General features: G+C 33.9%; 2 protein-coding genes across 5 annotated transcripts in view; one reads left to right on the top strand and one right to left on the bottom strand.

Moving 5' to 3' along the window:
* Window positions 1–10,702, top strand: part of GPR155 (G protein-coupled receptor 155) — a 38,577-nt gene extending 27,875 nt beyond the window's left edge. The window contains exons 12-16 of one of the 2 annotated variants that reach the window (XM_010960711.3): window positions 203–339; window positions 1,808–1,903; window positions 4,406–4,470; window positions 5,664–5,801; window positions 8,732–10,702. In XM_010960711.3, the coding sequence (XP_010959013.2) occupies window positions 203–339; window positions 1,808–1,903; window positions 4,406–4,470; window positions 5,664–5,801; window positions 8,732–9,023 (728 nt within the window). In that variant the 3' untranslated portion in view covers window positions 9,024–10,702. Of the gene's footprint in view, window positions 1–202; window positions 340–1,807; window positions 1,904–4,405; window positions 4,471–5,663; window positions 5,802–8,678 lie in introns of both variants that reach the window. The other variant, XM_045520932.2, reaches the window with a different exon arrangement.
* SCRN3 (secernin 3) overlaps window positions 1–27,574 on the bottom strand; it is a 63,706-nt gene that overhangs the window by 21,131 nt on the left and 15,001 nt on the right. The window contains exons 6-9 of one of the 3 annotated variants that reach the window (XR_012507047.1): window positions 20,491–20,653; window positions 19,401–19,581; window positions 12,629–12,710; window positions 5,966–6,965 (exon numbers count right to left, since the gene is read on the bottom strand). Coding sequence is in view for 1 of the 3 variants with exons in the window: in XM_010960710.3 (XP_010959012.1) it covers window positions 15,054–15,224; window positions 19,401–19,581; window positions 20,491–20,653 (515 nt within the window). In the remaining 2 variants the exon portion in view is untranslated. Of the gene's footprint in view, window positions 1–5,965; window positions 6,966–12,628; window positions 12,711–12,870; window positions 15,225–19,400; window positions 19,582–20,490; window positions 20,654–27,574 lie in introns of those variants that run through there. The other 2 variants (XR_012507046.1, XM_010960710.3) reach the window with 2 other exon arrangements.

Genomic DNA, 27,574 nt, shown 5'->3' with positions numbered 1-27,574 from the left:
ATTTTTTTGGATAAAAACACTCTACAAGTAGAATTCTCCTAAAACAACATGAAGGAGCCTTCCTCAGATTTCATCTAAAATAATATACTAGTTCTGAGCTGAATGTGCATATGTGGTGGTTTGCTTAGGAAGTCATTATGAATTTAAAATGCACTGAAATAAAAAGCTCTGATTACAAATTGTTGTACTTACTGTTTTATAGATGAACATTGTGTGAGTCGCTGTAACTCCCAGAGCTGCATGTTAGCCCAGGAAGAGGAGCAGTATCTCCAGAGTGGAGACCAGCAACTGACTCGACATGTGTTGCTGTGTTTACTTCTCATTATTGGCCTGTTTGCTGTAAATGTTTCTTCTCATTTTGTTTGGGGGCCGTTTCTTTAAATGTTTGGCAAAGGTTTTATTCAGGCATCTGGCAGAAACTTTGTTGTTACTTCCCAGGGGGGTGGCAGCTGGGCCATCTGAATTCTAATCTTGAGCTAAATGTTTTGGGGCAGGGGAGAACAAATAATTCACATTACCCTGTTGCCTAAGTGCTCCGATAGCTTATTTTGCTTGGAATACTCACTCATCCTATGCTTTGAACCTAGAATTTGGTAAAACCACCTATCTCCTTGATGTGTGCAGACCACTCACTCCTAACATACTCTTTGACTGACTTCAGTGGATAAATGCCTACATGGTCTCTCAGAAGATATTCCTCAGATAAATAAACTTTTAAAATAATTTTACATTATGAAAATAACATAACCACCTCATACAATGGACACAAAATAGAGAAAAGAGAAAAAATATCCATCATACTACTGCCTTCTATTTTTTAATACATTTTTCGTGGTTCTAATGATATGTACAGATTTACCTCCTGCTTTGTGACTTATGTCATGTTGCTACAAAGTGTTCATAACTTTTACTTTAAATGACTCCTCAATAAACCATAGAAGAGATGCATTATAATTTACTCAACCACTTTCTTATGGAGTGTTCCTAGTTTTTCAGAATGCTCTAATAAACATCTCCATGCAGTATATTTCCTTATGGCAGATTCTCAAAGTTGGGAAACCTGGATCAAAGAATATAAATATTTCTGTGCCTTTGGATACATTCTCCTAAGTTTAGTTTTCCAAAGAAATAGTATAGATTTGTATTCTCACCAACTTTGACTGTTACAATTTTTTTAATTTGATAATTTTATAAGTGAAATATAGCACTTCATCTTTAAAATGCATTTCTTTGATTACTAAAAGGTTTTTAAAAATTAGTTCTATGTCTTTTGTGAATTACCAGTTATTATAATTCTTTGAGATAGTTCAAGCGTTAACTTGCCTAGCGATGGGAGATGGATCATTATAACCTATGAAGAAACCTTCTTACCCTTTTCACACTGGGATGCTCATTACATAGAACCAGCACCATTTTAACTGCTATTTAAGAATCAAAATCAAAAAGTAAGAAATGCTGCCAGGAATTGCTGCTCAGTGATGTGATTGTTTTCACTGTGTAGAACTAATTTTAAAATCAGACCTGTCTTAGGCTAGTTGAAGTCCTGACGTATTATGTAAGCTTCTGTATTATGGCTCATGTCTTCTTCAAATCTGATCAGAATAGATGCTGTTTGAATGACATCTGTCGAGAAGAGAGGTTGAAACCTGTTGTTTGAAAGACAAAGCCTCTATATTCTCTCACTGTTTTTCCCCTTAGTCCTTTTCTTCCTAATTATTAAGTAGGTAAGTTATTGTACTGTGTTCTGGATATAGACAAATGATCAGCTTGCTTCATTTTAAAGTACTATTTTCTCCTTCCTCTACAGAATCTTTCCAGTTGTTTATGGTGGCTATTCAACCAAGAGCCTGGAAGACTGTATGTTGAGTTACAGTTTTTCTGTGCTGTGTTTAACTTTGGCCAGGTATTTGCTTACCGAGAACTCTGAGGGATTGTTGTTTTCCTGGATGTGTTGATTGGGGGGTGGGGGGGGTGCGGATGTTGTTGTTTTCTTTAAAATCAAGAGGGTTTAGTTTGTTTGCCAGCTGCTGGTGTTCGTGACAGCTGACAGCTGCTGCGTATCTCTTAGTAGAGATGAATTATTATATTGGTTAAAGTCATCAGAATGCACACTGAGTGTTTCAATCAGAAATACCACATAGTTTTCTGCTTTGGTTTTGAGATAAAGAATGATAATTTAAGCAGGGACAAGATGTTCCAAGTTCTTTTTAAACTTTGTTGTGGCCTTAATAAGTTGCTTTGAGAAGATGACTTAACTTCTCTGCACCTTTAGTTTAGCCACTTAATTTAATGCACATCACTTCATTTACATTTGATGTTTCTTGAACTATAGGTAATTAAACCTTTTTAAAAAATCATACGGTATATAAATAAAATTTGGCCAAGGAAAGACGTTACCTTGAAAGTCTACTATATGCCAAACATTTAAAAATATTTTACATTAACAATTTCATTTAAACATCACAGTATCTGCAAAGTAGACTTATCACCCCCAATTTAAAAATTAGACACTAAAATTCCATGAAGAACTAATACGACAGGTGCTGTTGTCTTTGTTTATGTCACTATTAAAATGGATATTTAAGGATAAATGATATTTTACCTACTGGGAAAATATTTTTATGTGCAAATTATAAAATGTATTCTGTCTTCAATCTCTTACATTTTAGAGAATATCAGTCCCCAGATTAAGTATCAGGTTGAAAAAAATACAGTACTTGAAATCACTGGGTTTGCCTATTACACCTGAAATAATTGGCCATATTAGTTAGTGAACATTTATCAGTAAATGCTCCTGCCAGTTTTTCCCTAACATTAATTCCTTGAAATATTTCCAGTTTGTTTTGCCTTTATTGTGGGAGCAGAAATGGCTCTATTTAGACAGACAAGTGACCTATCAGTTTATTACAGACAGACATGAGCATCCTAAGGGCCACGTGATGCTGACCTGACTTTGTGATAATTTTCAAGATTTGACTTTGTACCCAAGAACTATAAAATAGTAAGTCGAAAAATCAGAGTCTCACCCGCATTTTACGTCCAGAAAGCCCACTCCAAGCTGAGGCATCCTAGGACTGGGACTGACAAAGCTTCACAAACAGAAGCTAATGCCAGGAATGTTGCGTTTGAAATGCTTCCCCCGCAGCTTATGGCTGAAGTGCTTCAAAGGAAGGAGAGAGATACAAAGCCCACTCCCATCCCGTTTTCCTCCTGAGGAGGTGCAGTAGTAAGATCATTCCCTTTTGGTGATTTGTAATTTGAGGTGAAGACAGGTAGGTCCTTCATGTTATTGCATTCTCCATCCCACCCTCACCAACCTGCACCTAGATCCTTACCCCACTGTGCCTGACAGATGGCAGTTCCCAGCCTCGCATCTCCCCAGGCAGTCCTGATCATCCTGATATGTGACTGTTATCTGGTGCCAGTTTGCCTTATCACCCTCAAATTCTTCAAACCCTTTCCCTAAGCACTAGCCAACTTCATTTCACATAAATTTTGTTCAGTTATTTCATTATAATCAGATACTACAGCACTTAATAATTCTATAATTTCTGAAGTTTTAACAGAAAAATAATAAAGAAGTACTTGAGCCTAATGGGAGCTATTTTATTTTCTTTTTAGAAAGGGCAAAAAAAGACATAGGGCACCTAAATGTTTTCATTTTTCTTCAGTAAGCTAGCATGCAAGTGTGGTTGCTCAGCACTCACTTATATCACCCCTCATAATTAGCAGGAAAGAGGACTGGGGAAAGGCAGCCAAGTACCATACAGTTGTCCCTCAGTATCTGAGGGGGAATGGTTCCAGAATGCCCTTCAGATACCAAAATTCATGGATGCTCAAGTCCCCTATATAAAATGGCATAGTATTTGCATGTAACCTATGTACATCCTCCCATATACTTTGGGGGGTTTTTTTGGTGGGGGTAGGTAATTAGGTTTATTTATTTTACTTACTTTATTTTTCAGTGGAGGTACTGGGAATTGAACCTAGGACTTCATGCATGCTAAGCACACACTACCACTGAGCTATGTATTACCCCCCTCACCATATACTTTAAATCATCTCTACATTACCTATAATACCTAATACAATGTAAATGATATGTAAATAGTTGCCGGTATGTGGCAAATTCAAGTTTTGCTTTTTGGAACTTTGTGGAATTTTTTTCCCAAATATTTTCAATCCACTGTTGGTTGAATCCACAGATGCAGCCTGCGATACAGAGGACTAACGATACCTGCCTTCAGGCACTGAACTTTAGAGGGCCGGCCTGTGTGTTCTGTTTAAAATGTTGTTCTAGTCATTAGAGGTTTACTTCCCGAAGCACTAAATTTTTTGGCTTCCATCTTTTCTCTGTCTTAAAATTTTATTGTAGAACTCATAAAATATTTTTTTTCTTCCATAGGGATTTATTTCCTTCGGCATCTTTGGACTGGACAAACATTTAATCATCCTACCTTTCAAAAGAAGGTAAATTTAGTTTTAAAATCTATAACTGTATAGATGATGACAAAGCCATTCTATTAAGATACTGATATTTTTAAACCTTTCATAACTTCTAGGAGACCACAGAAAGGTTAAACTAAACACCACAGAAAGGTTATATGTTGATTCACATATTTGTTGTAAATAACTGCAGAGGAAATACGGGAAGAACTGTCATTAATCCAACATTGTAATTTGCATTTTAAGAAGAGTTCATGGAAGCTGACTTCTATCTATGCCATTAACTACATAAAGTAAAATGAAACTTGAAAATGTATTTAGAAATGGAAGTAGTAGGTGATGTGCCCCCAAAGGTCTATGTTTGTCTTTCTCCTTTGATAACAGGATTTCTCTATCAAGCCGACAATTTATAGAAAAATCAAGTTTTCTTCTTTCTTAAATTTCAGTTTTTTCAATTAACTTCGTGAAGAGTTTCTTCGAATTCAGATCAGGATTTTTTTTTTTTTTTTTTTTATGAAAAATAATGAAGTGGGAACACTCCAGCTTCGGGATGGGAGTAAGTGGTTGGGGGTGGAGGGGCGAATCCTTCTACTTCCTCATTTGTTTTCAAAGTCAAAATTAGTAGAAACCAGAAGTGCTGATGAAACTTATCCTACCAGCTACATAAAAAGTGCCCAGTAAATGGTCCCTGTTCTTTCTTATCCCTTTTTTCATCATCACAATTAAAACGTAGTTGAAGAAAATCATAATAGGAAAGTCATTGAACTTGATTATCAGCTTCATTATGTTGAATAGTTGAAAGAGTCAACAGCTCCATTGTCTGGGCTGGCAAAACACAATTGTTCTATACTCCAGATCCTAGTATTTGTCTCTCTGGTACTGAAATTGGAAAATGATTAAACAGAATACTTGCTCTCTGTATGTTATTTTTGCATTTTAAAATAGTAGAATGTAGAATAAGGAACTTCATTTTTTGGTAGAAACTGAAATGGGTCAAACGTATCTGGAGGGTTTATAACCTGCTCTGAACAGGAAACTGAGTGCAGGAGAAATATGTTTCTGCTTCAGCGACTAAGGATGTCTGGGTGTTATAGATGACAGCTGTGGTGAACGGCAGCCTTGGAAGAGCCATACAGACGGGGTGATAAACAAGAAGGGGTGCTCTCTCCGGGCTGTTTTTCTCCTTAAAAATCACCTCCTTAAATTTTGGTTTTTAGACTTGAATTCTTATGGAACAATAAAGAAACAGCAGAAAACAAGGATTCTCCTGTTCCCGAGGAAATAAAAATGACCTGTCAACAATTTATCCATTATCACCGTGACCTCTGCATCCAAAACATTGTCAAGGAAAGAAGGTAAGTACAGGTTCAGATAATTACATTTTAGATAATCTTAGTTTGTAATATGCTAAGTAATGTGCTTGTGACTAACTTCATGATTGTTAATCAGTAACACATATACATGTAAAAGTTAAAACAGCTCTCGTCAATTTAAGAAACAGCATATATGAGTCATATCATTTTGATTTTTACATTTTTTAATGGCATATAATTTTCAGTTTCCATATAAAATATGAAAACTTAAGAATGAAACAAAATGTAGTAGAATATTAACATTCACTTCACGTTGGCCATTAGTATCTTTCACAAAACTCTGAGATACACTATATTTAGAGGTGATTTTATATTCTCCATCTCCTAGTGGTATCTTATTTCATATCACTAATGATATTGTCAAGAAAATGAAATGAAATTTCTGTCTCTTATTTCTGCTGCTTATTTTTCACCTCAAGTCCTAATCTTCATCATATATATTTTTCTAATCTTCACAGTATGGAGTATATAGCAGGAAATGAATAAACAAATGTCACAGTGCCAATATTTTTGGTTGTCATAAAAGAGAGAAAACAAAACATAAAGAAACAAATACTTTTATGTCTATAACTGAAAAATTGAAAATTTATGAAAATTACCATTCAGGATAATTTATTTGTATATATTATGCCATTATATTTCTTTATAGCCAGAAGGTAGCCTGGAAAGGGGACTCCCTGAGTGGGGCCTAATACTAGAACTTAACTCCTGGATCTGCCACTTTCAGCTGTGTGAAAATGGGCAAGCTCAATTCTCCAAACCTTAGTTTTCCTCTTCTTTAAAACAGCTAGCTCTCAAAGTTGTTTGCATTAGATAACAAAATCTATATGATGGGCCTAGCCCAGTTTTTAGAAATGGTAAACTATGAAGAAAAATTAGTTTCCCACCCTTAAAGAGCCAAAGACAATAATTTCAAAGTATGATCTAGGGATAGTTTCTACAATTTGAAACTGCTTTTTAAGATTAAAAAAGGGAACTCCATGTTAGCTCTGCCAGGCCCACTGTGTGCTGACTGTCAGGAAGCACAGCTCTTGCCATCTGCAACATGCCTGGCTGCCTCCATCCCAGACGGCAAACGGGCACGGGCTGGCAGTGGTACTGCTCTGCATCCTGCCAGTGACACATCCTCTGCCATCCTGCACAGCTCTGTCATCAGGAAGCAAATATTAATCAGTTCATGTGTGGATTAGGAGGTGTTGGGTTATATATTTAAAATCAACAAGCAGGAAGAAGGCTCAGACTCAGGGTGTAACATGTAGGCTTTGTTCAAAGTGATGTTTGTAGTTGCCAAGCATAAATTAAGATATCTTATTAATAAGTAAAATACTGATGTTACAATATTGTGATTTTATGTATTTGAGAAATTTTTCATGTATATTAACCTCTTTTCTAATTTCTGTATGAAATGCTAATGTACATTCATTTGTGGTTAAATGTGTTAAAATTTTGTCACCTATTTCTCATTTCATTTTGATTTTCATCTACTGTTTCCTGTTGTCAAGCACTTTAGGTTTTACAACTTGACTAATGCTTGTGGACAGATTCCTGTTGTCTATTGCATATTTGTATAAAAATGAACAGAATTCACTTAATTGGTTTTTTTTACATTTCTCTTTCCCTCATACCTGAGGCACCCCATATTTGCATTAGGAAGGCAAATTTTAAATAATTAAGAAGTAGATTCATAATCAAAACTTTGAAAAACCTAAGGAATCTTATGGAAATGCCTCCAAAAATTAAAAACAGAACTACCATATGATCCAGCAATTCCACTCCCAGATATTTATCCAAAGAAAATTAAAACACTGATGAAAAGATATATGTACCCCTTTGTTCACTGAAGCATTATTTACAATAGCCAAGGTATAGAAGAAACCTAAGCGTCCATCAATAGATGAATGGACAAAGATGATGTGGTATATAGATATAGATATAGATATAGATATAGATATAGATCACTCAGCCATAAAAAAGAATGAAATTGTGCCATTTGCAACAACGTGGATCAACCCAGAGTATATTATGTTTAGTGAAATAAGTCAGACAGAGAAAAACAAATATTGTATGATTTCACTTATTTTTGGAGTCTAAAGAAACAAAACAAATGAACAAACATAGCAAAACAGAAACAGACTCAGATACAGAGACTAAACAGGTGGTTGCCAGAAGGGAGGGGGGTGGGGGAAGAAAAGAAATAAATAGGTGAGGGAGATTAAGAGGTACAAACTTACCTATACAAAATAAATGAATCACAAGGATGAAATGTACAGTGTGGGGAATACAGTCAACACTATGAAGGAAAAACTCTTAGATTTGCAGCAAGATAAATCTCACTTATTCTTTCCCTGCTTCCTAATTCAGCAAATTCCTAACATGTAAACATATCAGTATGATTTTCTTGCTCAGGGCAAGAAGAAAGGCTATTTGTGGGCATTGTGATAAGCAGAAAATATAAAATTTGATTTAAGTAATTTAGTAAAACTTGTCACTTCTTAAAAGCTTGCAAAAATATGATTTAACATTCCTGAAACAATTAAATTATTTATTATAACTAAGAGTGCAACTTATATAATAGTCAGCTGTCTACAGAATGGATCTGATCATAAAAGGCCACCTACTATAAAAAGAACATTTCTTTGTTGATGCATTTACATTATCTAAGTCATTGTTTTGTTTCAGTATTTCTGTTTTCACAAGCATTATTGGCATATTTTATTTTTCTCTGGTGGGTCTTTCTAGGGTCAGGTGAGTTAACAAACCCTTTATATTCAGAATAATTTCATTCCTGCCACCTTGTAATTATCACGCTGTCTTTCCCTGTCTCCTTCTGTATTTCCTTGCTTGTCCTCCATCATGCAGTGCTGATACCAGATTTACAGAACATATGGGTGAATCATTCCTTTGACATGCAGGTGTGGTGCAAGGACTTCTGCTGGGACCTTCTGTGGCTGTGACCTGGTGAACTGGCTAATTGAAGTCGGCCTTGCCTCTGACCGTGGTGAAGCTGTGATATATGGAGACAGACTGGTGCAAGGGGGAGTCATCCAACATATCACCAATGAATATGAATTTCGGGATGAGTACCTGTTTTACAGGTTTCTTCACAAGAGTCCTGAACAGAGTCCTCCTGCTATTAATGCACACATTCCCCAACAGGAAAGATACAAAGAAACTGAGCATTCATCCCCATCTCATAAGACTTAAATTATGAAACAGACAACCCCACATGGAGTCCTATTCTAGCCCCAGATCTGTTACTTATTAGCTGCGAGACCATGGGCAAACCCAACCTTTCTGAGTCTCAGCTGCCTCTTCTGTAAAATTTGACAAGACACGTTCCCACCCCATGCTAACATTCTGTGAGTTCATGTGTATGTAAAATACACAGAAAACTGACTTAGGAAAAAGAGAACCAAATCAAATTTTAAAGTTCTGATAATGAATATAATAATTACTATAAACTAATTATGCCAACATTTTTAAACATTCTTCCTGCAGCTATTTGCTATAATTTCAAAATCAACATCCAATTTATTATTCTTTTAAATTGCCAAATCTGGCAGGGATGCTGCTGGCAGGAAATGGACCTTAAATTATGACAACTTTGTACTTATTGATAATGTCTCCTAAAAAAGAATTTTAATGATTCTAATAAGAGGCCTTCCTATTCTATTTTTCCCATTTCCTTGACAAATAGTACTCATTAAAAACTACAAGCACTATTTTTTTAAGGTTTATATTCTCTTGCTTTTCTATCCAAAGTACTAATCTGTACCATTCGGAGGGGAATAAGAACCTCCATAAATATTATTCTCTCTAAAACTCATCAACAGAAGTATAGTTTAATCTTTAACTTTTGTACTAAAAGTAGTAAGTTGAGCAGATCCATTTAAATTTCTGAACAGAATTATTGCCATGTGATGTAGCATTTCTGGTGTTTGCACAAAGCATCCCAGTGCAGAAGTATAGCCCTGTTACCTTATTCCCTGCAGTTAAAAAGATGAAAAAAACTATATAATTCAAGCCAAGATTTAAAAATTCTATGCCTAACATCCTACTTTTACATTTACAATTTAGTTTTTTTCAGCATCTATGTATAAAAATCTATAAATTTGAAAATTACTAAATGTTGCCCTCAGATAAGCTTTATCTTCAGTAAATTAAAGAGACGTCTATTCATATGACCTTTGAACCTCTACTTAATTATTAGGTGTCAGTGTTGGTTTAACTTATTTAAAACTGTTTCAAATATTTATTTGTCTCATACTTTTAGCATCATGTGTAAAAGCCATTTAGAAAATCATTTATAGAATTAAATCATTGCCCTTTCAATACAACAAATATGTAATTAAAAAAAATGACCCTGCATGGAAGCCTAGTGTATTTAACAAGTAAATTATACGTTAGTGTGTAGTATTAACCAATACCAATTTTAAGTTATAATTAGAGAATGGGGGTGTTTTTCAGCAGAACTGTCTTGCTGCATAACTTTTTTTAAAAACAGTATCACCACATTATAGTTCTCAGAATGCTCAGGAGTAAAGCCTCATTGCTGTACCAGGAGACCTTTATAGTTACGGCAATAAAGAAGTTAATTCATATGCATGCAGGCAACTCAAACTCAAGTGGGGAACTTGTTTTGCTTGTGAACAAGTCATACTACACATGTTCTGTTATTTGCATGAAGGGAATTGGCAGCATCTTTTTCCATGGGAGACACTAAAAGAAAACCCTCACTCAGAATGATCTGCAGTTTCAGGTAATGAAGGCTTTTAAGAGATGTTTTTAGAATTAAGGATGTACTAATTTTATTAAATGAAAATATTTGTAACTTTTACTCACTGACAAAGCAAGTTTCACAATAAAATACCTATTTTAACTTGCATTGCCAACGTCTTTTCTTTGAATAATCCGAATAACGCAGAAGCCATCAGAGAGGTCTCTTCCATAGGTTTTCAATGTTTTCTTAAGTGAGTCACCTGGGATTGTTGGTGACCCTACGGTTACCTGTGCACAGGGCCTTGCCCAATTATGCACTTAGTAAACACTTTTTATGAATAAGCCAATATGACATTAGAGTCCTTATCACATATTTCACAATTTTTAATATTCAGGATCACAGAGAAAATTATCTGATACAATTGTGATTTAAAATCTACCCCTTTTATACTAATCTTCAGCATGGTCAACTGTTCTTTTCTTTGTTCTCAGTGAGTAATTCCAAGACTGGCTTATGTTTAAACTTCAGTATTTTTAGAATAAGATAAAGTGTGCTTGGCATTTTAAGAATAATTAATGATCAGTAAGTTTCTAAAAGCAAAAAATAATGTAAACTATTATTTTACATGTTTACTATGCAGCAGAATACAGCTCTTAGTTTTTTCCTCATCTTACCTCATATCATGTAAGATATTAAATTATTTTAGACCACTGAACATGTGGTCAAGTGATCAGTGATGACTGGAAACACAGTTCAGAATCAGAAATGTTACCACATTTTTCAGGAGAAGATGGGATGATAAATTTCTACAATTGTTATGCTAAAAGCCTGAAGTAGTTAATTTAAGAAACATTTACTCTGTAGAACCTATTTTTGGGGCAAATTTTACAAATAGAAATTAGATTTCCAAAATTCTAGGCTGCATAATTATTTCTAGGGCAAATTTTTATTAAAAATTAATATATAAATTCATGCTTTCATCAAAGATCAAACTAGCTTTGTCTAAAATATATACAATTTATTAGGTTATCTCCTTGGTTTATTATGTAGTGGTAAATAATAAACCACATCATTTATAGGTTGACCAAAAAAACTCCTTAATTTCAGCTACTCTATTTTTTACCCTTAACACATGAAATTTAAGAAAACCTTAAGTTTTCTAAAATATACCACAAGGCATTAAGTACTAAAGCCCAAATACCATACTGGATTTATAGAGTAAAATCTCCCAAACAATTTTACAAATTAATTATCTGTTATGTAAATAAAATAACCCTTGTCTTTATCCAGGGAGTTCTTATTCCCATTTTGAATGTGGAAAAAGGCAACAGGTTGACCTCAGACTTATAAAAGGCTACCAAGTTGTACAGGTAGATTGTCTAGCTAATTTTCTCATCTTTACAGGCAGAGAAGAAGACTATAAATTCTTTCCATCAGTACTTGAATGTTAATTTAACAAATGTTTATTGAGCATCTAGCTTGTGCCAGACATAACGTTGAACACTGAGCACACAACAGTGGGAAAAAATATGGTTCCTATTCTCATAAAGCTTCTATTCTGCTATGATGTTAAACATTTAATTACACTTGTGATCAGGATCACATGTGGCTCTGAGAGTATGTAACAAGAGATCTGATCTTGTGGTGTGGGGAAAACTTCCCTGAGGGTCATGTTTCAGCAAAACTCTAAAGGATAGAAAGAACTACTTATATAAAGAGCACATAAAATGAGTGGTGCCAGCAGAAGGTACAGCCATAATGAAGGAACTGGGTACATTCAAGGAATTGAAAGAGCAGAATCGAAACTTTAAAAAAACAATGACGAAAGCATAATGAGATATAGATGGAGGCAGATCGGCAGGATCTTGCTGATAGTTGTTAAGGACTGGGACTTATCTCAATGACTCTTTAAAAGAGTTTTAGATTCTAAAAGAAAATGAACAACTTGATTTTTAAAAATGAGCAAAAGATCTGAACAGATATCTCACCATAGAAGATATACAGATGGCAAATAAGCATATTAAAAGATGTTTTGCATCACATGTCATTAGGGAAATGCAAATTGAAACAATAAGATACTACTACATACCTATTAGAATGGCCAAAATCCAGAACACTGACAACACCAAATGCAGACGAGGATGTGGAGCAACAGGAACTCTCATTCATTGCTGGCAGGAATGTAAAATGGTACAGTAGTCACTTTAAAAGACAGTCTGGCAGTTTTTTATAAAACTAAACATACTCTTGCCATACCATCCAACACTCATGCTTCTGGGTATTTTCCAAATGAGTTGAAAACTTTCGTCTACACAAAAACCTGCACACACATGTTCACAGCAGTTTTATTCATAAATTGCCAAAACATGGAAAAAAACAAGATGTCCTTCAGTAGTGGATATCAGCAACCAGGTTATCCAGACAATGGAACATTATTCAGCACTAAAAAGAAATGAGCTATCAAGCCATGAAAAGACATAGAGGAAACTTAAATGCATATTACTAAATTAAAGAGCCCATCTGAAAAGGATATGTACTGTATGATTCCATCTATATAATATTCTGGAAAAGGCAAAATTATGGAGACAATAAAAAGATGAGTGGTTGCCAGAGGTTAGTGGTAGAGAGGGATGAACAGGTGGAGCACAGAGGACATTAGAGCACTGAAACTGACCTGTATGATACTATAATTGTGGACACATCATTATACATTTGTCCAAACCCATAGAATGTACAATGAGTGAACCCTAATGTAAACTGTGAATTTGGGGTGATAATGATGTGTCAGTGTTGGTTCATCAATTGTAACAAATGAACTACTCTGGTGTGGGATGTTGATGGCAAGGGGAGTTGAGGGGAGGAGGGTAGAGGAAAAGGGGGTATATGTGAACTCTGTATTTTCTGCTCAATTTTGTTTAAACCTAAAACTGCTCAAAAAAATAAAGTTTATTTTTAAAAGAAGTTTTAGGAGAGAAATTCATGATCACATTAAAAAATTTAATAGATTATTCTGGCTGCAGTGACCCATGTGGATAAAGATAAAGGGAAAAAATAGGTGTAGAAGACCTTAACTACCGTGGTAGGTGAGAGCCTGGTACTAGTTTGGTCTAGCGTGGTGTCAAAGGAAACAGTGAAAACATGCAGGGCCTAAACAGAGAAATAAGACTCACGTTTGTGTGCCTAAACAAATCAATGAACTGCTTACCCTCAGCTCCCTCATATATTAAAAAAGAGAGAGAGGGGAGGTGTACGGGGATTGGCCAAGGGTCTTCATGATTTAGGAAGAACAAATCACTGAGGGATATATAAGGCAAATCAGAATTAACTGAGTCCTCGAGACAGGTATCTTTGGTAATGGCAGCCCTGCATTAGACAAGAGCAGTATCAGGCAGATTATGATTTTTATGAGAGAACTAAAAAAAAATTTCCTGAGCATTCTTTAAATATAATGATCCACTACTTTAGTAATATTCCTAATTGCAATGATAGTGACCAATAAATACAATAAAGTGATCCAATACCTAATATAGAAATTTCTAGAAACAATAAATATATAGTATTATTTTGAGTTGGATTTTTCTTGTTTGTATTTGTAGCTTAGAGTCTTATTTGGTAATCTCTATGTAACTTAAACAAAGTTTTATAAACTTTGGGAAGATATTATTACTCATTTACAATGTTCATAATACATTATACATTATAATACTCTTAATGTTCATAATACACTAATATTTGTATTTCATCACCACAATCTCATTCCTGTTCCTATTTTCACTGAATGAACAGAAGTAAAAGATGAGAGAGATCTGAGACACCAAAACAGTATCTCCTAAGATCTTGACTCCCTTATTCCATTTCCTAATCCCCTAGGAAAGCTCTTCTAAAAATATTAAGCTAAAAGCCTATTAAGTGGCACAGACCAAAAAATGCTAGATATTTAGAGCTAAAAGCTCACTGGTCAGCTAAGTCTTAACAGAGAGCACATCTGAGTTTAATAAAAGTACATCTTTAGAATTAAAACACTATAATAAGACAATGTATAAATCTAGAAAATTTTGCTAGAGCTGGTTAATACTTGCCTAAAGCACAAAAACTCATTAGCTGAGACAGTATTTTCCATTATTAAAGAAAAATATGCTTTCTTGTTGTAGCTGAGAAAATTATTTGAGGCCAATACATAATTATAATAAACATAAATGCATGTATTATTTTAATGTTTCATGTTTCACACAGAATTAAATATTTAATTATTGTGACTTTTACAAAGGTATTGTAGATAAAAATAATAATGATATAAGTTGATACCTCAAGTAACACTTGGCTATCCATGATATATGTGTCCAAATCTAATGTTATTTTCTTTCTCAGTATTTCATCAAGGCTATATGCAGTTTTAGAAGACAAGCTATCGCTTGAGTGCTAGTAAAGAACAATCAGATCTGCTCAAACTTATATTATTTACCAAGGTAATAGATTCTAACTTTGAGGAAGATTGCTAACCATTTATGTGATCACTAAGAACTAATATTTGACTTATAAATTCTAATTTCATCCTTTGTACACTGAGGGAAAAGATTAACAATTTTATCCACATCAAGATGCTTGTTTTGAAGGACTGATTCCATCTCTTTGAACAGTTCTTTCTCCAGTTTCCTCATGTTGTCCAACATTGCTTTAGCTTTTTCCTGAACAATTAAAAATAAAAGTGAATAAACACAGATATACACATGTGCATGTGCATGTGCACTCATGCACACACACAAGTCTAACCAAATTCCAAACCACTTTACAGAAATTTCTGTTCATCCAGTTTCTACTCCTGGTTCAGTTCCTTTCTCCTATTCTACAGATAATAAAGGAATGAAATTCTTTGGGGAAAAAAAATTACTGTTCTAGATTGAGTTAATGTATTAACCCCAAATTATTAGTTATTTTTAGTAGAAAAGACAATAATAATTATGTAGGATTAGCCTATAAGCAAGAAATAGAAAAGACAAATAACAGGTCAATTGAAAATCTGATATTGTGTATGGGGAAGGCTGCTGAAAACTGAGGCTGAGATATTTTTTATGACTTTAGATCTTCTACATTTAAAACTAGTATTACCTGATTAAACAAAGGAAACAGAACAGTGACATTTAAGGGAAAGAACAACTCAAAGACAAGACATTTTCTCTATGATTCCTCCCTGTCTCAACAATGAGGAAAAGAGATCATGATTCTTACAGAAAGGAGCAATTTTTAAGTTATTAATGAATTACCATGATCACTTAGAGGGTAGATACTGATAGAAAAAGTATGTAAGAAGAGAGTTACTAGAAAGGGGGCATAATTTTAAAAATTTGAACCATTACAGAGCGGAATCCCAGAAAACAAGGATTCTTAACCTTGACATGTACTTCAATATGAAATTGTATGCAATTTTTTTTTCTAAAGAAACACTGCATTTCACATTAGTGGAAAAAAATGTATTTTGTCTATAAGTGGTATTGGAATAATTTGTCATCTCTTTAGAAAACAAAGTTATATCCCTACTTCATAACATCCACAAAAATAAATTCCAGATAAATTAAAGAATTAAATTTTTTTATAAATATAGGAAGAAAATACAGAATTTATATTTATTTTGAGATGAAGCAGGCCTTTTGAAGCGTGAGATCAAGATGCTCTAAAGGAAAAGATTAACAAATGTAATTGATTACATTATAAACTTTTGTCTGACAAAAAAGTTAATAAACAGATTAAAAATTTGCAAAATAACAAAGACTTAATATTCACGTATTTTTGACTCTTTGAGACAAAAACAACAAAGAATCATCTGAAAAACAGTTTAAGGAAAATAATGAGCAAGTCATTTAAGAGGAAATACCAAAGGCCAATAAATACATGAGATTTTCAACCTCATTAGCTATCAAGAAATGTTAAATAAAACTACCAGTAGGATTGACGCTCCCTAAAACACAAAAGGAGTTACTTACAGAGCTAGGACTAGAACCCAACTCTGTTAAATTCCATTGTCTTTTCACTGCTTTATGTTGTCAATCAGCATTTAATGACTATTAAATAAAGCCTAAAATAGTAACTGCTTTTAAATTTTTATTTCAATATTACTTAGAAAATTGTCAATCGGCAATTAAATTTAGTTTAACAGGCATTTAGTAGTACGTCTGTAAAACCCACCTCCCAGCAGCACTACTGAAGGTGAAAGGGAGCTGACAACTCTTGAGAACTATCACAAGCAATCAGGGCAGTGCAGAGGCTGCTCAGGAAGGAGTGATAAAAGCCCTCCTGAGGAGACATTCTTGAAACATCACTGAGGGATTTGAGCTAAAGGCAAGAAGAACCAGAAGGCTCATCATTTTTCACAGTGCTGTGCTGAGTCTGAGGGATGAGCCAAGCCCAAGGAGTGGATGACACTTCTGGCCTGGTGGTTTGGGCCCTGGTCAGTACACTTAATGGGCTGTTAGAACAAAACACTTGCCTCTCACTCCAAGCCACTAGGCTACAAAAAAGGATTACACTGTAGGTCAAAAGTGAAAACAAACTGGTCTCAGAAAAAGCCAAGAGTCCTGTCAAGAATCCATAGCAAATCGAGGATCCGCACAGAGCTCTCTGCTTTAAGCATAAGCAAGGCCGAGGGCAGGGGCAGGAAAGCATGGTAACTATGTAAACATACCACAGATAAGTGTAAATAAATAATTGTGTGGGAGGAAAATTCATTTAATTCATTTAATTTAGAAAGAATGTAAACGTATACATCTTGACAAAGTAAAAGTAATTATATGCAATACAAATCAGAAGCTGGTAGTAGCAGGTGAGAAAAGGTATAAGATGGCTAATCTTTCCTTCATTTCTGGGAATCAGCTGATAGTTCTGTGAAAAGCCTTTAGTAGCCCTTCTATTTCCTTCTAATCTATTTTTTTACCTCTGGGCAGAGAGGGAAAAGGTCAGGAAGGCTGAAGACTCATGGATATTATAAAATTATTTGTCTACCTATCTCCCTCCCTCCCTCCCCAAAATATAACTACTTATTTCTGAAGATGAGATTTTGGGTGATATGTTAATATTCTAAAATGCTTACATTTAAAAATAATAAGTGTTTATCATTTTTTTAACTCCAATTCATTATAATAATTATTATTTTAAGTCCATGGGGTGTCAAGTCACTTTCAGTTAAAATTAATCTGAGGGTATATGATTAAGAACATTATGTAAGAGACCAGGTTAACTCCCCTATAGTGGCTTTGTAATTTTTGGTGTGAGATATATATTAAGTAAGCTACTTGAACTCTCCAAGTCTCGGATTCCTTATGAGTAAAGGTAAGAATAGTACCTTATTAGATAATAATAGTACCTACCCCATAAAGTAGCCATGAAGATTAAATGAAATAGCTCATGTAACAGTACCATTGTGCTTGGTATATAGTAAGTGTTCAATAAATGTTAGATACTGTTATTATATTTAATATACTAAATTTCTCTAAAAAATTCACAATACATTCTTAGCCATTATTTTTAACCAAAAGTCAAAAATAATATAACTCTATTATAGACAAAGCATCTAAACTTTTTTAATTGAATTATAGTTGATTTATGATACTATGTTAGTTTCTGGTGCACAGCATAGTGATTCGTGTGTGTGTGTGTGTATCCATCTCCTTTGTCATTATAGGTTATTGCCTCCTTTTTCATTACAGGTTATTACAAGATATTATAAGGATGTAGTTCCTTGTCATACATTAGGACTTGCTGTTTATTTTATATAAAGTAGTTTGTATCTTCCAATCCCAAAGTCCTAATTTATCCCTCCCCTGTCCTTCTTTCCCCTTTGGTAACCATATGTTTGTTTTCTATGTTTGTGAGTCTCTTACTGTTCTGTAAATAAGTTCATTTGTATTTTTTTTTTAGATTCCACATACAAGTGATATCATATGATATTTACTTTTCTCTGTCTGACTTACTTCACTTGGTATAATACTCTCTAGATCCATCCACATTGCTGTAAAAGGCATCATTTCATTCTTTGTTATGGCTAAGTAGTATTCCATTGTGTGTGTGTGTGTATATGTGTGTGTGTGTATATATAAAATATACCACATCTTTATCCAATCATCTGGGGTTTTGGGGCAGTGATTAGGTTTAGCTTTTTTTTAATTATTTTTTTAATGGAGGAAGTGGGGATTGAACCCAGGACCTTGTGCATGCTAAGCATGTGCTCTACCACTGAGCTATATATCCTCCCCACCAATCATCTGTTGATGGATATTTAGGTTGCTTCCGTGTCTTGGCTACTGTAAATACTGCTGCTGTGAACATTGGGTATCTTTTTGAATTAGAGTTTTCTCCAGATATATGCCCAGTAGTGGGATTGCTAGATCATATGGTAACTCTATTTTTAGTTTTTTAAGGAATCCCCATACCGTTTTCTGCAATGATTGCACCAAACTACATTCCCACCAGCAGTGTAGGAGGGTTCCCTTTTCTCTACACTGTCCTCAGTATTTATTGTTTGGGGACTTTTTAATGATGGTGATTCTGACTGGTGTGAGGTGGTACCTCACTGTAGTTTGATTTACATTTCTCTAATAACTATTTATGTTGAGCATCTTTTCATGTGCCTATTGGCCATCTGTATGTCTTCTTTGGAGAAATGTCTATTTAGGTCTTCTGCCCATTTGATTGGGTTGTTTGGGGCTTTTTTTTTGCTTGTTTGTTTGTTATTGAGTTGTATGAGCTAAACCATTTTTAAACTTATTTTTATATAAAGAAAAGAAAGCTGAAATCCCAAAGTTCAAAATATGGACTGAATTGTATTTTAAGTTATTCTTAATGATAAAGCAAAGAATATAATCTAATCATACCTCCTTATTATTTAATATTTTCAATGCTTGTTGATGTTTTTGGTAGAGTGGGTGTCTTCTGTCAGGCTTAATGTTAAAATGTGGCTTCTTTTTAACTGAATCTTCAAATTCAAACGTGGGTGAACTCGTGTCCAAGAGTTGCGAAATATTCGGCACAAATATGAAAGGCTTAAAAACAGATCTAGAAGAAAAAGTCTTTATTAAGTTGGTATGTGGGGATATAAAAATATTCAGCATTATTCTAAATCTTCTAAGACTCTCTTTAGTTTCTATTAATTTATAACAAACTAATTTTTCCTGTCATACTGGTTATATCCATGCTTGTATTCCCTGGTACACTGGGATGTCCTTTGGGGGCAGGAGACTGTGCTTTATTTAGCCTTGTATTCCCATGAACCTATCAAAGGGCCTGGCATATAAACAGTGTCAAACGAAATTATAATTCATCATTTTCTACTGCAAACTCCACAGCTAGAAAGTAAGAACAATCCTCAATGTAATAGGTTGAGGATTAGGATTTGGGATGAAAATAAGCAGCAGTATTAATAAGGGGTGCACAAGTTTCATTCCATTTTCTTGAAAATATCTTAAATAACACTAAGAGGTAGTGAATATAAGATCATTTCTAAATGTAATGTGCAAAAGAGATACTAATGATTTAAATCAAGATAGTCTGTTTATATCCTACTTACGATATAACTTGAACTATTGATATTTTAAATTTTACATGTATGTATTTTCTAGGTCAGTTAACCTTTTTACCCTTACTAATCATCTAATATTACAATACTGAAATCTGCATAATAAAACCTATCTACTTTTCTTGAAAATTTTAAATATATTTGGGAAAAGAGGGAGTAAGATAACTGTATACCAGAAACTATGAACATTTTCATCCCATAAGAATGAGGATAGTTGTGGTAGTTATACACCCATAGAAATGGCAAACTAAAACCTGAATAGAAAATGCATCCAGAAATCATTCTTGTACTTGTGTAACAAAAATTTAGCCAGACAAAATCATCAACAGACTAATGACTTACCCTACTCCCTGACCCCCTGCCTGGTTTACAGTTATTTTGTGACTTACCTCTCAGGATCAGGAGTCCCTGTAAAGAAGTGAATGCAAGGAAGGTTGGAGTCTTGAGGTAAAATAGAAACCATGCTTGCAGTGGTCAGGAATTCTCCCTCCATATTAATACCGCTTGGTTTATCTCGGAGAATTTCCATCATTGTTTTAAAAGTTATGTTCCCTAGGGAAATAAATTTTAAGACCATCAAATACATAGTATTTGCAGGCTGGTATCCTGCAATTATGAACTGCTTTCTCTACTGATAATACATAATATGAGATACTGGTCTAGGTGTAAATTAAATAAGATTGACTATAAATAAACCTTGCATCATAACTGTTATGATTCAGTTACTCCACTGTTGCAAGGAAGATTTTTTTAAAATATAAAATATATAAAGTCTCAAAACCATTATAACAGGTAAAATCTGTCATTTCTAAGAAGAAGAAATAAATAATACAAAATACATTCAATCTCACTGCCCTATGAACTTTTTCGTCTGTAGTTAGCGATTAACTAACAATATCAATAACTATCAACTGAGTCTATCCATTCTGGAAACCAAATATTAAGTGAATACTGTGCTTAGTTTCCAATATTATACAAGACGTTCTTTACAAAATAACAAATTATTTTTTCTGTAATAATTTCCATGCCTGACATCAATACTCTTATATGAAAGAATGAATTGTAACCTGAGTGGGAATGCAGGAGGCAAAAGACATAATTGGCTAATGGAATTTGTATGCACATAGTTTTGCTGGACTACTTTAAAAATTTCAATGTCTTTATCAGAAGAAAATTGGTACCAGAAAATAGCTACTTAAAGCAACACATTTAAAATATGGATCAAAACTTCATGGTAAATAGTGGAGGAAAAGGACTGAGTAGGTCTTTAAAATAAAGTTAAAATACAAAAACTGATTTAAATAAGCCAATAGTTATGGACAAAAGATGGATGGAGAAGAAAAGGTTATTTCAGTTAGGCTTAGTAGTCGGTTTTAATTTGGAGTTTTAATGTGATAAAGGGAGAATTGACAGTCATAAATTTTGTCTGAATATGTCCATCTTTTGTCTTTAATGGTCCCATCTGTGCCATTAGATTATAAAATCTCTAAAGGCAAGAATGGAATTTTCTCTGTTTACTTCTCAGTCATTCAACAAATATTTATTGAAAACTTATTAATGTCAGGCACTGTCCTAGGCAATAGAGAGACAGATACACAGACAGACAGACAGATAGATAGATACTGATAGATTTACACATGGATATATAGCTGTGACTATAAAGTGGAAGTCCCTTGATCCAATTTCAACTTAGGTAACCACAGTTAACAATTCAAAAAGGATTTTTTCTGAAGAGTTTCAAAACAGGTTTAAAAACTTTTCTTTGAATAAATGTAAGAAATTCTCATTATAAGAAGAAAATTCGTACCAGAAAATAGCCACTTAAAGCAACGCATTTAAAATATGGATCAAAACTTCATGGCGAATAGTGGAGGAAAAGGACTGATTAGGTCTTTAAAATAAAATTAAAATACAAAAATAAATTTAAATAAGCTTATAGTTAACAAAATTTAGATTATAGTCTTAACATGCTGTCTTAGAACAAAAAATGAATCGAGTAATTTTTCCAAAAAAATGGTAAGAGAATTTGACTTTGAGTATTGCAGCATGATCATAAAGATAATGTCTGTAGAAATACATGAGGACTTCATCAAGTTTCTCAAGTCCCTCTCTTAAGTCTTTAATATTCAATTCATTTTCCTATGAAGCACTTTGTTGTGTTAGCCTCAGTTTTTCTTCAGTTGTCAACAGGTCTAACTCTGCCCTTTTTTGTCAATGGCTTTGTATGTGACTTAGTTATCCAATGTTAATTTCATGGACTTCTTAAAATCTTGCATCTTTTATAAGACTCTCAGTTTGTATTTTATTTGTACTGTGTTGCTGAGTATTTAATAATAATTGAGACATCAACAAAAATGCTGACAGCAAAGAAGAGAAAAGATAGTGCTAAGTCAGGAAAGGTGTTTGAATGAGGACTAATTTTACAAATAGGCATTTCATCAGTGATTATGTTTAAGACTCTTTTACTTCCCTGTGCAAACCTTGTAACTTTAGGGCATCAGACTGAAAATTCAGATAAAATGGGCATCCCTCCTACCATACATCAGTTTTTTTGTGATCTTTGCTTCATTACCCAGCTGATATGCGACTAAAATGAGGTCACTTTTTAAAGTACCTACATCTCCCCAATTTTCTTATACGACCTCCTAATTTTACATGCTTGCATAAAGCTTACATTTCCAAAAGTACAATTCCACTAGAAAATTAAAATAGGATCACAAATATATAATTACCTACCTAAAAACCCAAGAGAATAGATTTTAAAACTATAAAAACAATAGAATATCAGTGAGATTGTCCCATTAAATAAATAAAAACACTCAACAGTTTTCTTATAGATCAAAAACAACCAATTAACAAACATAATAGAAAAATATTCCATCCATAGTACCAGCAAAAAATACAAAATGTTCAGAAAAAAACTTAAAAGTCAAGTGGAAATCAGTAATCTAGGCTTCCACCTTAACAAACTAGAAAAAGAAGAGCAAAATAAACCCAAAGTAAGCAGGAAGGAAACTATAAAGATAAGAGCAAAAATGAATGAAATGGATGCTGTACACCAGAAATTAACACAACATTGTAAACTGACTATACTTCAATGAAGGAAAAAATAAAATAAAAAATAAAGATACTGAGGCCAAAGAAATTTTTTTAAAATCAATAAAATTGAAAGCAGAAAAACAACAGAGAAAAGTCAATGAAAAAAAAAGTAGTTCTTTGAAAAGATCAATAAAACTGACAAACCTCTAGATAGACTGACAGCAACGAATGAAGACACAAATTACAAAATTACCAACATCAAAAATGAACAGGGGTATCATGACAGATTCTGCAGACATTAAAAGCATAATAAGAGAATACTACAAACAATTCTATCCACAAAAACTATAAACTTAGAAGAAATTATTTGAAAAGCACATATTACCAAAACTCACTCAATATGAAATAGATAATTTGAATAGCCCTATATCTCTCAAAGAAATTGACTTTGTCGTTTAAAAACTCCCAAAAGAGAAATCTTCAGGCCCAGATGGTTTCACTGGAGAACTCTATCAAACAGTTAAGGAAGAATTAACTCCAAATCTATACAATCTCTTCTAGAAAATAAAATGGAGGGAAAACTTCCTGACTCATTTAATGAGGCAAATATTACCCCGATACCAAAACCAGGCAAAGACAGTACAAACAAAACACTACAGATCAGTATCTCTCATGAATATAGATGCAAAAACCCTCAACAAAAATATTAGCCAATAGAACCCAGCAATATATAAAAAGAATTATATACAATGACCAAGCTGGGTTTATTCCAAAGATACAAACTTTGTTTAATATTAGAAGATCAGTGTAACCTACCATACCATCAGGCTAAAGGAAAAAGAGAATCATATCAATTGACACAGAAAAAGCATTTGACAAACCCCAATATTTATTCATGATAAAAAAAAAACTTAGCATACAAGGAATAGAGGAAAACTACCTCAACTTGATAAATTTGACACAATACATATACAAAAAGCTATAACTAATACTATATAGTTAATGGTAAACAACTAAATGCTTTCCCCCTGAGACTGGGAACAAGACAAGGATGTCTGCTCTCACCATTCATTCAATACAATACTCAAGTCCTAGGCAGCACAATAAGGCAAGAAGAGGAAATAAAAAAACATACAGATTGGAACAGAAGAACTAAAACTGCCCCTATTTGCAGATGACATGGTAGTCTATAGGAGAAAATTCCAAGGAGTCTAACCAAAACTAAAACCAAAACAAACCCCCCAAACCCTAAAAACCTCCTAGAACTAGTAAGTTAGCTTAGCAAAGTCACAGAATACAAGATCAACATATGAAAAAATAATTTAAAACAATTTGAAATTTTGAAACAACGTTCTCATTAAGGAACAATTTGTTTAGACACTATAGAAGAGAACGACAAATAGTTTTCCTGTTTAGGTTGAGATTGCAAATTTTGTAGGTTCAACTTCCCTTATATAATCTATCCTAAAGAAATTATTTTGAAATGCAGACAAAACATAATAAATAAGAGGCTCACTGCAACATGATTTACAATGGTAAAAAAACGGAAAACAATCAAATAGTGAACAGTATCATTTGTTACTTGCCTGTGTCCTCCCGTCTGCCAGTTACTATGTTCCATAGGGTCACATGTATCATGCCTGCCACTATGTGGCCCCATGCCTAGCACAGAGCTGAGTGTTCACAAAAGATTTAACAGCAACAACAAAATGTCACTGTGGAAAACCCAGATAAATCAAATTATAAAAGTGTACTTAGGAACACAAAAGAAACATTCAATAAAGGGACAACCATCTCTTATTCTTGAATAGGAAGGCAACATTATTAGATGTCAATTCCCCCCCTAAAATAATCTATAGTTTTAATTCAATCCGAGTCAAACCTCAAAAAGCATCTTTTGGAAGAAGCTGGAAAAAATGATATGGGAGAAGCTGGTAAAATTCCCCTTGAAAAATGAACAGTCAAGAAATGTCAGGAAAATTCTGAAAAAGCAGAATAATGAGGAGGTACATTAAAAAAACCCAATATTGTAAATTCACTTATATTGTCCTTTGTCTTACAAAGCAAGTTTTGAACACTTATTGTGTGTCCTTGACACTGTTCTAAACAAAACTGGACAAATACAATAATCTAATTTATACTTGGGTTTACTTAGGGATTTAATATTTGATAAAATTGGTTGGCATTTCAAATCTGTAGAGAAAAGGTAATTCATTTAAAAAGTGGTGCTGGGATCACTGGGTAATCATTTGAGAAGTGAGAAAAAAGCTAGAGTCCTAACTCATACTTTATTTTAGAATAATTCCAGAAGAATTATAATCTAAATTAAAAAAATAAAACTGTAAATATAAGATGCCGAAAACCATTTCTGGTACAGTGAAAATGGCCCTTCTAAAAGCATGACATCAATGCTAAAAAAAGTAAGAAAAATTCAGCATGGGACAAAATCAATCGTTTTATTATTAGTTTTCTATTTATGCCAACAATTCTTTCCTGCCTTTTCTCCTTTCTTGCCCTCTTTTTAATTTTTCAAGCATTTATTATTCTATTTCTCCTCTGTTGGCTTATTATTTATACATTCTTTTATTATTTTATTAGTTTATTACAGGCTGACTTAAATTAGTTCTTCACCACTTATCAGTTAACGCAAGGACCTCCTTATAATTCTTTAACTCCAATTACTGCCTCCTGTCTTTTGTGCTATTCTCCTACATTTAATTCTACTGTGTTCATGCGGGTCTTCTGAGGAGTAGATGCCACAACATGGGATTAAATGTACAAAGATTTTATGAGGGAAAAGGCCTGTGAGAGAAAACGGGGAGGAAGCCAGACAGGGACAGAAGTCCGAACCAGGGTTCAGTAAAGAGGGAAGAGCTGTTGGGTAGAAGTGACCCAGATTGCCACGCCATTTAAAGAAAGCTGTGCAAGGCCCTCAGGAAGTCCTTGACTCAAAGTCAGGCATCAGAAGAGTCCAGTGACCACAGGAATGGGCCTGCCTTAGTCTCCCTACCATTTTCAGTCACCGGCCAGGAGCAGCCTGGGGGAACCACAGCCCTTGTACTGCATGAAATCAATGCACGACAGAATTTGAGCACTGCAGCTAAGGTCTTCAGTCAAAAAATTATTAGTATTTTAAATAGACAATATTCATTTAGTTTTACCCACGTATTTATTGTTTCTGTTGCTCTCTTCATTCACTCCTGTTTACCTTGCTTCTAACTGAAATATTTTTTTCTGCCTGAAGAATAATGACCCTTAGTATTTCTTTTAGTGCCAATTGCTAGTGACGAATTCTCTTCATTTTATTTCAATTTCATTTTTGGAGGATATTTTCACTGGGTATGGAGTTCTAAATTGGTAGTCATCATTTTTCTCCATCACTCTGAAGGTGTCATTTTAGTCTTCTAGATTCTTTCCCTTCTGTTGAAAAGTTAAGTCAGTCTTATATTTGCTCCTTTGAAGATAACATAGTTTCTCTCTGACTGCTTTTAAGATTTCATTTTCTGTTTATTTTCCCCCTTTAGCAATCTTACTATGACGTGCTCAGGTGTGGTTTCTTTTTATTTATTCTTGGGATTTTTAGAGCTTCTTGAAGCTGTGGCTTGATGCCTTTTATTAGTTTGGGAAAATTCTTGCCCAGTATCTTTTCAAATCTTGCTTTTGCCTCTCCATATTCTCTCTCTTCTTTCCTGCTAGAACTCCAACCACATATATGTGAGAACCTTTCAGTGAGTCCTATATGGCTGTCACACTCTTGCCTATATTTTCCGAATTTTTATCTCTGTTTCAATCAGGAAATTTTCTAGTGATCTTCCAATTCATCTATTTTTTTCTTCTGCTATATCTAATCTGTTGTTAAACTACTCTATTAAACTCATAATTTCAGTTTTTATAAATTTACAGTTCTATTATTTCCATTTGGTTCTCTTTTATCGATCTCAGTTTTCTGGTGAAGTTCTCCAACTTTTCATCTAATTTTCTTGAACATATAAAACACACTAATTTTTAAGTCTGTATCCAATTTGTAGCTAATTTGTAGAAACCCAGTGGGTCAGTTTCCACTGTCTGCTTTCTCTTGATTTCAGTATGGAAAACAGTATGGAGATGCCTCAAAAGACTAAAAGTAGACTTACCATATGATCCAGCAATACAACTCTTTGGCACATATCCAAAGGAAAATCTAATCCAAAAAAGATACATGCACCCCAATGTTCACAGCAGCACTATTTACAATAGCCAAGACACAGAAGCCACCTAAATGTTCACTGACAGACGACTGGATAAAGAAGTTGTGGTATATTTATACAATGGAATACTACTCAGCCATAAAAAATGATAAAATAATGCCATTTGCAGCAACATGGATGGCCCTGGGGAATGTCGTTCTAAGTGAATTAAGCCAGAAAAAGAAAGAAAAATACCATACAATATCAC

This window comes from Camelus bactrianus, chromosome 5 (genome assembly GCF_048773025.1).
Source record: "Camelus bactrianus isolate YW-2024 breed Bactrian camel chromosome 5, ASM4877302v1, whole genome shotgun sequence".
NCBI lineage: Eukaryota > Metazoa > Chordata > Mammalia > Artiodactyla > Camelidae > Camelus > Camelus bactrianus.
This window is presented reverse-complemented; position numbering and strand designations above follow the sequence as displayed.